The sequence below is a fragment of the Diabrotica undecimpunctata genome, chromosome 2, assembly GCF_040954645.1.
Source record: "Diabrotica undecimpunctata isolate CICGRU chromosome 2, icDiaUnde3, whole genome shotgun sequence".
In the NCBI taxonomy this organism is placed as follows: Eukaryota; Metazoa; Arthropoda; class Insecta; order Coleoptera; family Chrysomelidae; genus Diabrotica; species Diabrotica undecimpunctata.
This window is the reverse complement of record NC_092804.1, coordinates 121,544,805-121,562,627: the sequence shown is the minus strand read 5'-3', so window position 1 is coordinate 121,562,627 and position 17,823 is coordinate 121,544,805. Positions and strand designations below refer to the sequence as shown.

At 30.8% G+C, this 17,823-nt stretch overlaps 1 protein-coding gene across 1 annotated transcript; it reads right to left on the bottom strand.

Annotated features, from left to right (window-relative positions):
• Positions 1 to 11,317: 11,317 nt before the first annotated feature.
• On the bottom strand, positions 11,318 to 11,710 carry LOC140433889 (uncharacterized). Its single transcript, XM_072521863.1, has one exon. It carries the CDS (start codon positions 11,708 to 11,710, stop codon positions 11,318 to 11,320), a length of 393 nt encoding a protein of 130 aa, XP_072377964.1.
• Positions 11,711 to 17,823: the final 6,113 nt, after the last annotated feature.

The following is a 17,823-nucleotide window of genomic DNA, read 5'->3' as shown; positions in this document are numbered from 1 at the left end:
GACATGAACAATGGTGAGTTTGTATAATAATTTCTGTGACACTTTAACAATTTCAAATTTAAAGCAGTTTATAGTTAAAATATAATATTTCTATTTGAAAATGTAGATTTGCATATTATTAGAAATAACAAAATTCTATTTAATTAATAGTGCTAGTCTAAACGACTTTACCATGTTGTGTTGGGAACAATCAAACCACGTGTTAAATTTGAAATTGAACATCTTGTAAAATGAGTGTATTTCGAAACCAGATGGGGTGCAATAATAATTTTGGGTTAAATAAGTTGAGGTACCATACCAGTTCAATACTGATATTTAATATAGTTTTAGGAAAATGTAATTTATAGTAATATGTTAATGAATTCTGTGAATAAAAAACTTAGATCCATGGGGACCATAGTTTAAACTTTATGTAGAAATTTAAATAATCCAAGGAGTATATCAAATGTATTTGAATGTATATGGGATACGGGAATAAAATGTTTGACCATGATGTTGAAGTTAATTCCAAAAATGCATGAAGATAATGGATACTGTATGGAAAATCTCATATGAAAGTTGATTTTGGGGAATCAATTCTATAAGTATATGGGTTTCTTTCAACCATCAATTAATAGAGTACCGGCATGTAAGTAATGTTTTATTTATTTGTTTATTTATTAATTCATTACAGTTTAATAGACTATTTTACCAATTTGTAGGTCTTGCCTTGTCTGCTTAAACATTTTATTTATTTATAAAACCACAGACATGTAATATTGGCATAATTACTGTAATTTATATAATTTATATCACCTACCTTTGTTTTATCTTTATTAGACAACACCCTAATATGGGATTATTATTTTCAGCATTTTAACTTTGTATCGTGACCTGAAGATGCTTTGCATATTATAGAAAGCGAAACCGGTCGTCCGATTAGTTAAATTAAATTGATTGTGAGTAAGTCTAACTTATTATTTCCTTTACCTTTTTTATAGTTAATATTATTAAAAGATAGTCAAGAAATTTAAAAACTAAACATATCCTCGATACCATTTTACAAATATGTCGTTTTATTTTAATAAAATAAACTACATTTCAACAAAAACATTTTCGAAACTACTACTCCAGCCAAAATTATATATTTTATTTAAAGCTTTTCTTTATTGTATTGATTAAATTTGTCACAATCTATTTTGTAAGACGTTGCCAATAATTTATCATGCAGGACCAAGGCTATTCACAGAATGTCCCCAAAATATCTCTTTTATATTTTATTCGAGTCTTAGCCCCAAGGAGAAAATTTGCATGTGGGGCACATGGCGTCAGATCGGCTAACATAAAAAGACTTCCGGGGGCTGAATAAAAGAAACGTCCGAGTCCAGCAGCCAACTGTCACCGGTCACCCTAGAAAGAAGATCCGCATACATATGCAAACATTACGTGTCGATACAGATACTGAATCAACCCCTACAGGAATGGATTTAACTTTAACTCCCACAATGATTTTGTTATGTAATTGTAACAATTCACACATGGCATTATTATAAGTATACATTTTTTTGTTGGTCTTTATTTTTACGTAACGTAGGAAATCTATCTGAAGCAGAAACACGACTAAACTGATTAATAGTATGTACTAGACTGCAGCGTGATAAGATAGCCAACCAGCGACAAATGCATACAGTATCACTGTATGTCTCTGGCATCTAAATCTACAAATTAGCTTCCAGTATTAGATAGGATAATATATTAGTAAAAATTAACAACAATCAGCTACCATCCATACAATAGAGATATAACTAGAAAACGAAATGGATTCCAGATAAAGATATTTTTAAGTGGATTCGTTGATCATTTTAAACCAAATGAAAAAGTCTAAATTAACATTATACCTAGGGAATTCAATTTAAAATTGAAAGTTTGATGCCAAGCTCCTTCCTATATACTTACAAATATGCACCCATAATTCAAAAGTTCTTCTTCTTCTTCTTTTTATGTAGACATGACTGTCTATTTTTCAATGTGCCTCCAGTAACTTGTCGTTTTATCGTTTTTGTGGTCTTCCCACTGATCGCTTTCCTATTGGGGAAAACTGTCTTTACTACTTGCCGACATTACTACTCTACTTCTCGTCATTCAGCTTAGATGATCGTTTTATTCTACTCTTCTATTTCTTAACCAATCCTTGATGTTTTCCACCTTGCATCTACGTCGTATATCTGTATTTATAGCTCTGTCTCGTAGTGTTTTCCCATCAATTTTTAAAGTGTTTTCATCTCTGCTGTTTCTAACGTATTTTTTGTCCTCTTTGTGTCAGGTCGTGTTTCTGCCGCGTATGTCGTTATTGGTCTGATGACTGTTTTGTAAATTCTGCCTCTCATTTCTTTTCCGATATTTTTATTTCTTCGTATTGTTTCTTTTAGGCAACCTGCAGCTCTGTTTGCTCTCTTTTCTTGATATTCTACTACTGTTTCGTGCTTTCCGTAGTTAGAAAATGTGATGCCCAGATATTTAAACTCCGTCAGTTGTTCTATTATCTGACCTTCTAGCTCCAATTACAGTGCATGACCTTCCCGACCTAAAACCTTGTTATTCTTTTGCTAGTGTTATAATTTTATTAAGTTTATTAGTTATCACTTGTTAATTTTAGTTTTGTGTTTAATAAATTAATTTCTCTGTACTTTTCCGGGTTCAATTTGTCTCCCTTTTTGAAAATAGATGTTAAGGTGCTTGATCTCCATTCTTGAGAAATTCTGTTGTATTCTATTATTGTTTGGATTAGTTTAAATAGGTTTTTGGACAAATCTGGTCCTTGGTACTTTGGGAGTTCGTTTTGTATTTTGTCTTCTACTGGTGATTTTCTATTTTGTTAATTTTCTTAATACTTCCTTTACTCCTTTCTCCTTAATATTTATTTTTTCGTTTGTCGTCACCTCTGGTGTTGGTGGTTTATTATCGTCATCTTTAACAAAAATAAGAATTAAAAGTAGCCTGACCCTGTTTCTTTTTCAATGAGTTTCTATGAATTTTTATTCGTGCGTATTTTTTTTTCTTAGTCCGTTGACCATTCTCCATATTTCTTTTGTGTTCCGTAGAAGTGGTGTTCCATCTGTTTTGAGAAGCTCTGCCAGTGTTCGCTCTTTATTTTTTTAACTAAAGTTTTCGTTTTATTTCTGATTCGTTTATAATGGTTATTCCTGTTGTTCTGTTGTGTTATGTATTGTAAAAAGGCTTTTCTCTTTTCTTTACATTTTGTCTACACTTCCTCTTTAAACCATGGAAATTTCTTTTTTGGAATGTTAGTTTTCGTTACTTTCCTGTCTGCAGGTGATTCTGTTACTGCGTTAATTATGTTTTTTTTGAGTTTTTCCCAGCTTTTCTTGATGTTACCGTTGTCTAATATTTTAATCCCAGCAATCTTCTCTGATATTTTATTTCTGTATAATTATTCCATGGATTTCGTATTCGACTCTGATTTTTGTTTGTGTTGGCTCTCTTGGGTGTGAAGTATTTCATGATGTTCAAAAGTTGGAAGAGATAATAAAGAAGATTTAATTATGAGAGGATTAGGTTTAGGTCTAAGAAGTATAGAGGAAAAACATAAGCTTAGTTCTTTAAATGGAAATAACTTATAGCTGTAAACAGGTTTTTTAAATTTGTTACTCAGATAATATTGAGACAAAGATTTGTATTGTATGAAATCAAACCGAATTTATCAGTATAATCTCTAAACTATATAAAATCAAGCAATACATGCACTGGAGCAATAACTTCAGACAATCTTTTAGTAATAACGATTAAGATAAAATTTAGCATACTTAAAACGCAAATATTGTAGCATTTTTTTGAGCCTGTGAATCATAAAAATCAAAATAGTTTTTACATTAGAAAAAACAACTTTAAGAGTTTGTTTATATTAGCCAGGTGTTTCTTCAAAAATGTTTTAATTACTGTCTCGTTCTTTATTTCGTCTTTGCTTTCTTTTCTCCCATAGAATTTTTTAAAATAAGTGTGCAGTTATAAATAAGTATAGACATATGATTGGCTGTTCTTTTTACTATGCATCAATTAGAGTACTTAACAATCAACAGAGGGAAATCGTTGTGGGAAGAAATTTAGATCACATTACTTCTGGTCTGAGGTTTGAAGCGAGAGGTTTGCGGCTATGAAACTTTGCCGGCAATGACGGGAAACCATATTATCAAAGATATCTGATAATAAAATTATTTAGGTATGCAGCAAAGTAATCTATTTTGGAAGTGAAGTGTGTGGCAACTAATCAAAATTCGAAATAAAAGAGTTATAGTTAGAGCCGAGTAGTTTTATTTTTACTTGTAATTAAAGCAGAATTCCTCGGAAGTTTTTACCTTTTTATAACTTATCTAAGCAGATGTAAACAAAATGCTAAATATTTTCTGATGGCCAATATAAAAAAAGGAAATGTACCTGCTTTTATTTTCAATTTTTATATATGCATTTAGTACAGTTTAGTGCTTTGTCTTTTTTGTAGGGTATATCCCTAAATTTTGTCAGTATTTTTTAAATAGCCATTGTTTTTTTACAAAGCTAAATATCATGATATTATATTAAAAAAGGTAAATGTTTCCTTTTTTGCAATAATTTTTTATTTGAGATTATCTTTAATACACATCTGTCTACCTGTTTTTCCAGGGCACTGAGAGAAATTATTATTTAACAATACGTAAAGATGTAAACATGTATTAAATTAAAATGGGCATTCGTTTGTAGGATATATCCGAATATGTCCAGTTAAATTTATTTTACAGAGTGTAATAAAAATAGCTGGTTGCTAACAAATTTTTATTGTTTAATTTTTCTCGCAATCTTTTTTTCTGTTGGGAAATAATTAAATAATTCTGAAAGTAATGTAGAGCGGCCATATAAGTTTGTTTTTTCTCGTTTTTAACTATGTATGGATTTTAAAGGGAGGTTTATTATATCTGTACTTTTTTTGTATCTGCTTGAAATCAATCTTCTTATATATAAAATTTTTAGTTTTTCTTGTCCTCGAAAAAAGATAAGGTGGGGTCCCTTATTTATTTTTTTTTTCATTAAGTACCAAATTTTGTCTATTTCCATTAAGTTGGCAGGTTTTAATTTTTAATTATTTTCGATCTCATTAACCCCCATGTTAGATTTATAGAACCACATACCAAAGCCATTCTTTTAAAGCCATTAGCAATTTTTTGAAAATACCTGAGTGCCAGTTTGCACAGTGAATACAGTTGGATCTAAAATTCTTCATTTCTATTTTAGTTCCAAAACTAAACGTCTCCATGGGTCAACTTTTATGCTACCCAAACTTATACCAAACTTCTGGGCATCCCCACTCCTTCCCTAACCTTCCAGGCCAAGTTTTGACGGCTAAGGACTGGAGTTTCAATATTAGTATGATTTAAAAATTTTCTAAATGTTTGACACAATAGACAATTTTATTTAAAAAAATTAACAATACATTAAATTTATCGCCATGAGCTTCCAAATATACACACAAACTTACAGCTTTAATTAACTTATGAGTGATGTAATTCAGCTATCAAGGAAATAAATAGATCATAATTTAAACGATATAAATACTAAGTTACAATTTATTTTCATTTCGAGAGGGAGGTTCTATCCAAGGTGTTCTAAAATATTTCAAACCTAAGTGCGTCCCTGAATGATTTGATATTCAAATGTATTTGCCCATCGCGGTCGGTGGTCAAATACCCATATCTCGGTATAAGTTATAAGTATCGGCTCAGCTCTATTAGAGGGTCACTCTGAATTATTTACAAGTCAGTTCCTCGAGGAGATTTCTAAGGAAAATAAAAATTTTTCGTGAAAATGGCTACAAAAACGTGGACGAATGGTCTTTATACCGGAACAAATGATCCTGAAACCGATCTATATCGTCGTAGATCTTCTGATTTGGATAAAAATCTCTTTCGAATGCATACATAAACCGGTGGAATTGTTATTGGGGTCTATACAAATTTATTGGTTTATTTTTAAGAATTGAATTGATTTCCTTTATGTAAAGATTTTATGTGAATCTGTCTTTTATAGTAGAAAAGAAAAATAAATCAAATTTATTTATCAATGTAATATAGGGTTTAATAATAAATTTGCATAGGTTAGTTGTTTATATCAAAGAAAAAAAAAAAGATATTACGTTAACATAAAATAAATCAAAAACACTTTACTATAATGAAAATCGCTTTACTATGATGTAAATCTAAGAATTTTTTACTATAGAAACAATATACAAACCCTCTTTCAAATACCCAAATACCCTTTGACCCAAAATTTTAAAACCAATGGTCAGTAAGTATTAAATATGAACATACACTTAAGGCTGTTTTATCGGTGCACCAAAACCTAGGGACAGTGTTTTCTCTGTTATTTACTGACAAAATGTCTCGAAATTTGGACACGTTATTCGAAATTATGTTGCCTTTAAACTGATGGTTTTACTTTTTTTATTTTTTTGAAACTTCTGTTGAAAAATTGGAATATACTGTTTAACGTTCTATTATAACCAAACTTTTTACGCCCATCACTCGAAAGAGTTTTTTTTTCTGTAATCGTTGATTTTTGTTTCACCTTTCTGTGTCCAGTAATAGTCGAGAAAAGCGTGTTCCAATTTTAAAGAAAATTGCTAAGAAATACTGAAATCTAATAGTGAAACGTGTTACTCATCATTAGGCTTAGTTTCATCGTTATCGCCTTCGTGACGTCAAATCTCATGAACGTACGGTCAGTTAGTTCGTGTTAAAACTAATTTGAATGGAGAATAATGTATTTGTTGTCATTAAACTACCCGTCGGCCGGCGGCACTGAGTAAAGATGGTCTCGCGTAAGCAGTGTAGAAAAGTAAGTGATACGCCCATTTCAAATCGCAGTGTACTTGAACTGCTAAAACAGCCTTAATATGTAATATTTTCACCTGTAATGACGTTTTAGACGTCAAAATAGAAAAGTAATATCTTTCTTCAGAAAAAAATGGCAATATTCAGCATCGACTCCAATAAATACGCACTAGAAGAAAATAGCAAACTAAAAAAAGTGAACAGCAAAGTGAAAAAGGACCAAATATAAAAATGCAAAAATAGTGTTATACGAAGCAAATAGAAAGTTACAGGTGCAATTTCAGCAAGTTCTTATTTTTTAACTTAATTGACGTGCCGGTTTCAACTTTAGACGTTTTCTTATTGGATGTACAGGTATCACTTCATTTTTTACTGTGTCTTCAGATACTCTTTCGGCCATTTGATGATTTATTTCATGGTACTGATATGATTATTTCACTCATTTTTTGTTTAGAATCCAGTCGTTTAGGATCTCTAAGTTACACAATGTTCCACGGATTTCTATTACATTGTCTGTTCCATAGTGTTTGTTGTCGCTATATCTATGACTATATGTTTTCTTGATATCGGAGCTTATTGAGAGTCCTGATAAAAAAGTTTAAAGATGAAGGGAAGAGCTTTTCGGCAATAGTAGACAGATGTAATAGCTTATTAATAAAATGAGAGATAAAAAGAAATAAAACATAAATGAAAAATTTTAAGAAACTAGTCGCGAAATAAAGAGATAAAGTGATACAATGAGATATTAGTGTAGCTACCGATTACGATAATATATATTTTTGTATGGTGGTTCACAAACTATTATTTTGTTACATTGTGCTGTAAACTACTACAATTAATGGGTGAAAAACCACAAGATCGATCAAAGATACTTTGTATTTTATGTTTAGATTTTATCCTTGGTTCGCAAAATACAAATTGAATCCAGTATTGTATTGTATTACTTGAAAAGTGAAAAAAATCTTGTAATTGTTCAATTTTCTCTGCCTCACTGACAAGTCAGATATATTATATAAGCTTAAAGTGGGATAGTTCCCGGAAGTTGACTGTATACCATTATATATTATGTGATTACTTCCTTTGATGTACTTGCGCTAATAACTTTAGCACTAATCAGTGTGTGGATTTAAAGTAAAAAATACATATCGTTAAGTATTAAATCAAATGATTTGATGTCGATGAATATAGATTTAACTTTCCAGGAAAGGTATGTCCTTACTCGAAGCAGCATTCATATTAGTCTTGGTCTGCAATAGCCAGTCAAGAAAATAATAATTGACTGTTTAAATGACAAGGTCAAGGTCAAGGACAAAATAAACAAAGTCAACAAACCATCTGTTGATACATTATTGTAATTTTATGTATTTAAAATTTAGGGTATTATAATTAGAGAAAAGTTGTTGTTTTTTAAGAATTTTTTTGAATTGTCTATAAAGTTAAATTGATTAAGGATAGTAGAAACTGAAAAGAGACAAAAAAAACCGATAAAATTCAATGTGTGATAAAATAGGAAAGACAATGGTGGATGAATGACGTATTCAGTTAAGAATATAGTATACACGAGATTTATCTTATAGACCGACGATGAAAAATGACGAAAGATACATACATGAATATAATAATATATAATGATAGTAATGTCTGAGATAATTTAAGTAGTGCGAGGAAAATTTATATGTATTGTATTTGTAACAAGGTAGTAAAATGTAAAGTTGGTGGTACAAATCTACAGGGAGCGTTACAATTTATTGACAGGAAATGTGTGATAGCATATATGGGTAGTCTAAGCTTCTTGGTACGGAGAAAATATAAATATTTTATATGAGAAAGGAGTTTTATTTTGTAGAAACGTTAAAGGGTGTTGAGGATCTTGAGTCACTTTTATCCCTAAACCGGGGATAATAAGACAAAGTCGGACGGGAAAAGTCTCTAAGACCAATAAGTCTAATGGAGTTCCTTTAAAATACATTGGAGAAACTCATCTACAGTTATATTGGGGATGAAACATTGGTACACACACCAATACATCATAAACAGCATGCTGTTAAAGGGAATTCAACCGAAACAGCACTCCATAGACTCATAAAAATAGTAAAAAAAGGAAAGAACACAATTGAAAATAAAGAGGTGATACTAGGAGCCCTTTTAAATATATAGGGGGCTTTCGGCAACACTTCGATAACATTCATAACCAATGTCCTGAGACGCAAAAAAAGTCGAGCATATGTTTGAACTGGATAGAATTTATGCTCAGGAATAGAGTATTAAATACCACTATCCTTGGAGAGACCGTGTTGGCATGGGTCGACAGAGGATGTCTACAGAGGGAGTTCTGTCCCCACTGCTGTGAAATCTAGTGATAAACGGACTTACAGGAGCTTTAAAAAAAATGGTCACAAAACAATTGGATATGCGAATTATTTGGTAATCATCTCACAAAGAAAGAACAATCCGGGAGTCAGAGATCGCATAAACGAGACCCTAGAAGTCCCCACAAATACACCACAGTTAACCTCATACGCAGACAAAAACCAGGATTGGGTACTCTATTTAGACTCTGTGATTAGGAACTAGAAACTCTAAACCAAGTATTAGGTAACTGTGAGGCGCTGCACCGTAAAAGACACAAACTGTATGGGCAACCAAGAGAAGACACTGGTATATTTAGGAGCATATACACCAAGCAAAAGACCTGCACACAATTCTATAGGGTACGAAAATTCTAGACTGAGTGTAAAAAATAACAATGAACAGCAAACACAACAAGTTTTAGCTTTGGTGATAATGGAGATCTTTTGATTAGATGGACCCAGGGAGAAAAAAAAAGGGTCTTAAAATAAATCAATGTAGTGGTGGTAGAGATTAAATGAGAATTATGAATGGATATACAGCCAATAGAATAAGGTTCTATTAGAAAAGTGTAATATTAAAAATTCAAGAAAGTCACAAATTAAAAGATGTAGTAATGAAAATGGTTCTTAATGATTCCTGATTGTAAAATTAATATTTAATTAAAATAAAATTGTTAAGTGACTAAATTGATTGGGATGTTAATCAAAATGCATAAAAATAAAACTGTCTGATCTAATTTAAAATAATAGAAGCATGTAATGTAACAAAATGTGATTATTATGTGATGGAAATTATAGTATGTTATGTTTAATGTTCAAGGAATTGAAAATAAATGGATAAGTTAGTCATGTTAGAATTAATAGGAGTTGGAATTAGAAAAATGGAAATTAGAAGAAGAGGAAAAACTAAGAAGAAACATGTAAAAATCCAAAGGAAGATAAAGATTGAATTGTTATTCCTCTTCTTCTAATTTTCATTATTGGTCCTTCCCACATTAACCATAGTTACTACCCAACTCCTATTAATCAACTGACCAACTCAACCATTTAATCCATTTTTGATTAAAAATTTACAAATTACAAAAGGAGTTAGTTTTCACTTCAAAGTAAAGATGTTTAATATAAATTATATGCTTTAATGAAGAGTGCGTTTTTAAGAAAACTTTATTGGGGGTAATTAATTGTTTGTTTGTATAAAATTAAAATGTATATATATATATATATATATATATATATATATATATATATATATACCCACACTCAAAAATGTTTTGCATAATGTAATATTTTCAAAATTATCCACCTAATCTAGTAAAATCTATTTTTTTTTTAACAAAATACTTTATTATATATACAAAATTGTATGTTTTGAAAAAAACAATAAACAAAATTTAAAGGATTAACAATTTATTATCATTATTTATAATATGTATTATAAATATATTTTTTTAAATTTGTATAGATATAGGAACTAATACTTAATATACCGTATTTTCACCTCTTGCATCAATGCAAGACTGAATGCGATGTCCCATGCTTTTTATAAGTGTATTAATGTAGTTCTCGTCCATGGTACCCCATTCTTCAATCGCTGCTATTCTAAGGTCTTGTAGTGTCCTTGGGGGTGGCTGCCGAGACTGAATTTTTCTTTTGTGCATATCCCATCCCTGCTCAATGGGATTGAGGTCAGGTAAGCAAGGTGGCCATTGTAATCTGACGATATATTGTCTCTAAAAAATCTGCCACATGTCTCATACGATGGTGAGGCGCATTGTCGTCCATAAAAATAAATTCTGGACCAACAGCTCCTCGCTACAAGCGTACAACAGGCCTAAGAATAGTATCAATATAAATTTGTCTATTCATGTTACCAACAATAGGAATTAAAGGAGTTTTATTATTTAGCATGATGCCGCCCCAAAACATTATGGAGCCACCTTGATATGGGACTCTTTGGACAGCTTGGTTAAGTCTATCCTGTCGATTTGGGTTTCTCCAAATCCTAATTCGGCGATTATCCGACAAAAGGCTTATTTTGGTTTCATCAGAAAATAACACGTTTCCCCATCTGTTGTCATGCCATTGTAAATGTTCATTGGCCTATTCCAGTCAAGTCCTTTTCTGCTCTAACGTAAGCTTTGATACAAACAATGGTCTTCTTGTAAATAAATTCGTCAAATGTAACCTGTTTCTAATAGTCTGATCGCAAATAACAATATTATGAGCCTGCTGGAGCTCTATTCTAATAGCTGGGGCAGTCATAGTGGGGTTTCTCCAGGCAGTTAACGTTAAAAAGCGTTCTTGGACATTGGTAGTACTTCTGAGTCTTCCGCTTTTTCGACGATCGCTAAGAGGATTCGTCTCTCGATATTTTTTCACAATCCAAGACACATCACTCTGATTAACTCCAACCCGGACAGCAACGTCGAGTTGTGTGTGGCCTTCCTCAATCAAAGTAACGATTCTAGCTCTGTTGAACTCAGATATCACTTGTCTATTCATATTGTTCACTACAAAGTGAATAAAACGCAAACCAATTTTTAAACCTCTGCGACAAATAAAATGTAGTTCCATAATATACCATAAGATTTGGATATGTATTCAAAAGAATATATTCATCCATTATACATTATAGCCACCACGTAGCCCAGAATTTAATCCGCTTAATTTTGGTATATGGGACGCATTAAAACAACGTGAATAAGAATTCCATAAACATTCGCAACCAACTATGGGAAGAAATAAATACTGCAGCAGTTTCTTTAAAACCAATGATGCTATTTAATATGAAACGATCTTTTAAGGAATATATTGACAAATTAATTAAAGAAAATGGTGGACATATTGAACACTTACTTTGACAAAAATTATGTTATTTAGTTTAACTATTTCTTAATTTGGTTTGTAAACAAAATGTTTTGATTATGACTTTAATTTAACATGAAAAGTAAAATGTTTGATGTAAAATCCTATTATTCTGTTATTTTGTCAAATCCTATTATTAATTATCCTGCTGATATATTTATTTTATTTAATATTTCGTTAACTATTAACTTTAGTTAAAGGTATTTTATACCAAAATTCAGAAGTAAATGTTTTTGTCTATTTTTTCTTCGATGCCTTGAGTAATTGCCTTAAATCAGAATTATGCAGCTGATTGGTAAAATGCGACTATCTCGAAAACTGTTGAGTTTTGAAGTTATTAACAGGTATACCTTTTTTTCTTAAAATAATGTATCTGTAATATTTTTTATCCCAAATATAGGTAACTTAAAAAGCAAAAAAGTTAAGTGCAAATTTATACCACATATGTGGCATATGTGGTGCCCTCTATCACTTACATCAAAGTGTGCATCAAATTATAATTTCACATATTTAAAAGTACATAGCTGTACATTTTTATATATAAATGTTTACAAACATGAAAGTTATAGCGAAAAATAAAATTTTTAATTTGCACTTTAACACCCTGTATCTTTCTTAATATCAACATTTTATTAAAGCAATTTGGCTGAAATCGTTATATTTTAAAGTGTAGAATCTACTATTTCTTTTTGTACAATTACTTAAGGACCACCCTGTATATACTACTCTCCAAAATGAACGCAACACCTAAAATGAACCATGATTTTAAAACTATATTTCTTCTGACCCCTTAATTTAATTTTGAAGATTTATTTTTCACATTGTAGGTGTATTTCTAATTAATGAATATATTAATTTTTCTTTTTAAATGTCAAAATTTTACCTATACACAGAGTGTAAAAATAAAATTGTGTTTTTTCATCTAATTTTGCAACACCCTGTAGAATGTTTTAGAAACAAACGCTAAATTTTTATTAATATCTTGAGATCGCTTTATTCTTTCTCTACATTTTCGTAAAAATATCATCACAATATCTCTATTATAAAAAAAAAGTATTTTCAAAGCATTACGTAATTTTATACTCTCCAAAATTAACGCACCACCTTAACTCTACCATAATTGTTAAGCTAATTTTCTTGTGTATCTTTAATTGCGTTGGATCGATAATTTTTTCGCACTGCAGACCTATTTCTTAGTAATTACTTTTTTTTTATTAGAAAAAGATGTCGCATCCACCAAAAGGTTATTAGCGACGGAACAAAATATAAATAATAACAAAGTTAAACACGTACAGATTATACAAAATGTTTATGGATCTGAGATAATTCACTATATTGTCACAGGAACAGTTTTGACCTAGAGCCTGTGGTAGAGCGTTTGGGATCTTGTAGCACTGTCTTTCTTGGTCATATTTACTACAAATTGTTAAAAAGTGTTCGACTGTTAATCGGACGTTACACTGATCACTAGACTTCGGCAAATATGCATATTGCATATTTTGCATATTGTGCATATTTTATGCAAATATTTCATATTTTGGCATTTGTATAAAAGTTTGCATAAAGTGCATAAAAGTTCAGATTTTTATACTGTATTTGAAAATTTTTAAACATACCAATTTATTTCAATTCTTGTATAAAATTTTGTAGTCATTTTAATCAAGAAATGATCTAAGTACGTAATCTCTACAGGTACAAAACATTTACAATTTCAAAGATCAATTTAAGTAGCCCTCAACATTCTTAGAAAGTCTATGTCACTGAGGCGTTCAGTTATTGGATAATCGCTAAGGGTTCGCTCATTTGCATTTTATGATCTAATCCCCAAATCTATCTACAATTTATTGTATCTTAACAGCAGGTAAACGGCTAATAGTTTTGTTCCTAATTTAGGGATTTTCCAAAATCTCCCAGTTTATTGAATTAGGTACCTAAACATTTCTAATTTGATGCTCAGATTTGTAAATCATTTTTGTTTTGATATTCAAAGCGTAAACACTCGTTATGCGTAACAAAAAGGAAGATTGTGATTTTATAATGCCTAAAACAACCAGTGCTTCAACTTGGATTAAACCTTATAAAGAGCTGTCTATGGATATGGGAAAAATCTACTGTTCAGTCTGTGGCAAAATTGTAAGTATCTAATATTTTCTATTAAATATCTAATATTTCATACATACAGGTTGCTTCCAAATGACACTTACAACGTTTGACTGTAGATACTTCTCGAAAAATTGAACAAAACGATATAGTTAATGAGGGGTCAAACTTATTTACTTTTCGAGATACAGGGTGTTAAAATTAAAAAAAATTAAATTCTTTTAGTTAATAACAACAATAACTTTAAAACCAATAAACGTATTTACTTGAAATTTAGTACTCGTAGGTTGTTTTTAAATGAAAAATAGCTTCCTTTAGTGAGAAAAAATTGTCCATGGTACAATACAATGGTGTGTATTTAGAAAAATTTTTCACCTTTACTTTTTTTTATGAAATCAGCTATTCTAAAACACAATTATTTTTATTGTAATTGAATTAACAAAAAAAAAAAACTTTTGTTGAATTTTAAAATAAGTTATATGATGTACTAATGGTTAGTAACAAAAACTAATTTGTGGATTAATACTGCATTTAAAACACTTAGCGAGTGTTTTTTTTTCCAAACCAGTTATTTGATTAACCAAAAACACCTTGTATATTTTTATATTTTAAAGGTTGGGTTAAAATAAAGGTTTTTATTTTTATTTATAGATAGCATGTGAGAAGAAATTTCAGATAGACCAACATGTGAGAACTGCTTCACACATTGCAAAAAAAAAGGAAAAATAGGAGGAAAACATCAAACTTCAATGGCTAAATGTTTCCAATCTACTTCAAAAAAATTAGATGAGCAAGAAACTTTTAATGAAGACTTGTGTCGCGCATTAGTGTCTGCAAACATACCGCTTTCAAAATTAGCAAATGTAAATTTTAGTTCGTTTCTAAAAAAATATTGCAAACTTAATGTTCCAAGTGATCGGTCTCTAAGAAGAAATAATGTGAACGGGCTATACTCGTCGGTGTTAATTAATATTAAGGAAGAAATTGCAGATAATTATTTTTACATATCTGTAGACGAAACCACTGATTCCTCAGGAAAAATATTGCTCATTTATTGATTGGTGTTCTTAAAGAAGATACCTTACCAAAATCTCATCTTATTTTTTCATGCCAGCAACTTGAGAAAACAAATGCTTTAACAATTTCGCGTTTTATACAAGAAATATTAGCAACTTTTTTTCTTCCGACAACTATTCCTTCTAATACATTACTGCTTATTTTATCGGATGCTGCTCCTTATATGGTGAAAGCAGGACAAAATTTAAAAATATTTTTCCCAGATTTAATACATGTTACTTGTGTAGCGCATGGATTAAACAGAGTTGCAGAGGAAATACGAAAAAAGTTTCCTCTTGTAAATACCATGATATCCAGTGTCAAAAAAGTATTTCTTAAATCTCCTATAAGAATTCAACTTTATAAAGAAATGCTACCTAACATTCCTCTTCCACCACAACCTATTTTAACGCGATGGAGAACATGGTTAGAAGCAGCTAATTTTTATGCAGATCATTTTGTTAAAATAAAGAACATAATTGATACGTTAACAGATGAAAGTTCCCAATCTCTTTTGGATTGTAAACAAACTTTTCAGAGTAACTTGCTTCAACAAGAACTTTCATTTATAAAATCAAATTTTAGTTTTGTTCAAAAAACAATTACTCAGTTAGAATCACCAAAACTGTCATTGTTCGAAAGTACAGCATTAATAAAAGAATTTGCGTCATGTTGTCGGAACGTTAGAGGTAATATTGGAAAAGATATTTTAAAAAAATTTGAAGCTACTATGGAAAAAAATAAAGGTTACCATATTCTTTCTGAAGTAGTCAGTGTTCTAGCTGGAAATATTTCGGAAACAATTAATTTAGAACCAAATGTTTTGGTTAGTTTGATAAATGCTCCCGTTACATCAGTTGATGTTGAACGAAGTTTTTCCATATATAAATATATGTACTCAGACAGAAACCACAAGTTTTTGTTAGAAAATTTTGAACACCACTTGGTCATTTATTGTTACCATAATTCTAAATAAGTTTATTCATACTTAAAAATGATGTAGTTACTTAAAATAAATGTAAATCTTAATGAATAGTAGGAAATATTTAGTTATGTACACTTTTTTTTTAAATAAAATTGTTACTATTTTACGATTTTTTTATTTATTTGTATGCATATTTTGTAAAATATTTGCATATTTTCGGGTAAACACGTGCATATTTATGCGCATATTTTCTACATTTTTATTTGCATATTTGCCGAAGTCTACTGATCACATATAGGTGGATTTTTCTTTGTGAAGAGGTAGGAGTTCGTTAATCTGATATGTCCTAGACGTAAACGCACAACCGCAATTTGTTCTCGTCTATTGCGCGACGATGGAAACCACTGAGACACATTATTTTTGATTTTATTTAAATTGGAATTAGTTTGAGACCACTCATTTCGCCACAAACACAACACTTTATTTTTAAAATAAGCTTTTAAGTCACTGGAAACACACTTGTCTATCGGCTCCGACAAATCACTTAAAATTGCCTCTCGTGCAATCCTGTCAGCTTCTTCATTTCCTGTTATTCCGACGTGTGAGGGAACCCATAAAAACTGGACGCTTCTTCCATGTTCATGAGCTTGGGAAAGCTGGTATTTTAGCCACTTTTCAAAAGGATGTTTCGGAAAAATCTGTTTTAATTAATGTAGAGAGACGTGGCAGTTGCTCTAATAACCTGCAAAGGCTATCAGAACTTACTTGTTTGTCACAAGGAAGGTAAACATTGCAAATAGATACTAAACTGGTAGATATGATTCTGATAGCAACGGCCTGCAAATCACTGACTATTGGAATTTGTATCGCCTCGATGGATTTGTTTACTAGTATTGCTACACCACCGCTTGCACGACTTGCATCTGTACGGTCTTTGCGGAAACAAGTAAAATTTTTTTTTAATTGTACAACTGATTGGTCTTTAAGTTTGTCTCCTGTAGACAAATAATATCTAGAGAATATTCAGATAAAAGAAGCTGTAGCATAGGAAGACGATGGAAGAATCCATCAATGTTCCATTGAAGTATCGAGTTGAATGTTGTTAACAGATTCGGAGTTAGATGATACTGAACGATTGTCTACAGAAGAGTCACTATCTAAGTCAAAAATCTCTTTCCCTAAGTGGGTGTATAGTTTCTTTTGAAGTTTTGTAAACTTGCTTTTTGTAGATCTATCATTTGCATATTGATAGCTGCTTTGTAAAAGACGGAGTAAACCAACCATATCAGTTGTATATTCTTTAACGACGCTAATAGTGTCGGGGGAGCCTTGGACATTATCAATCAGTAAGGACCATTGGTGGAAATTTAAAACGAATGGTGGGGTATGATTATCAATGAAATTTTCAAGAGTTTCCCGTGTATATTGAACTTTAGATGAGCGTGGTTTTTTTGGTTTAGAGAGTTTGGGTTTTGCAAACAGATTTTCCGATGAAATTGCTGAATCTGAGGTAGGCGTGTCGATCTCAACAATACTGCGTTTTATGGAAGAACTTGAGTTTTCGCAATTGATATTAGAGTTTTCACTTAGATGATGTGGCTTTATTACATTTGGAAGTACTGGAGGTACTGAATTGGTTGTTTCAAAAATTGTGGTGATGTATCAGTTT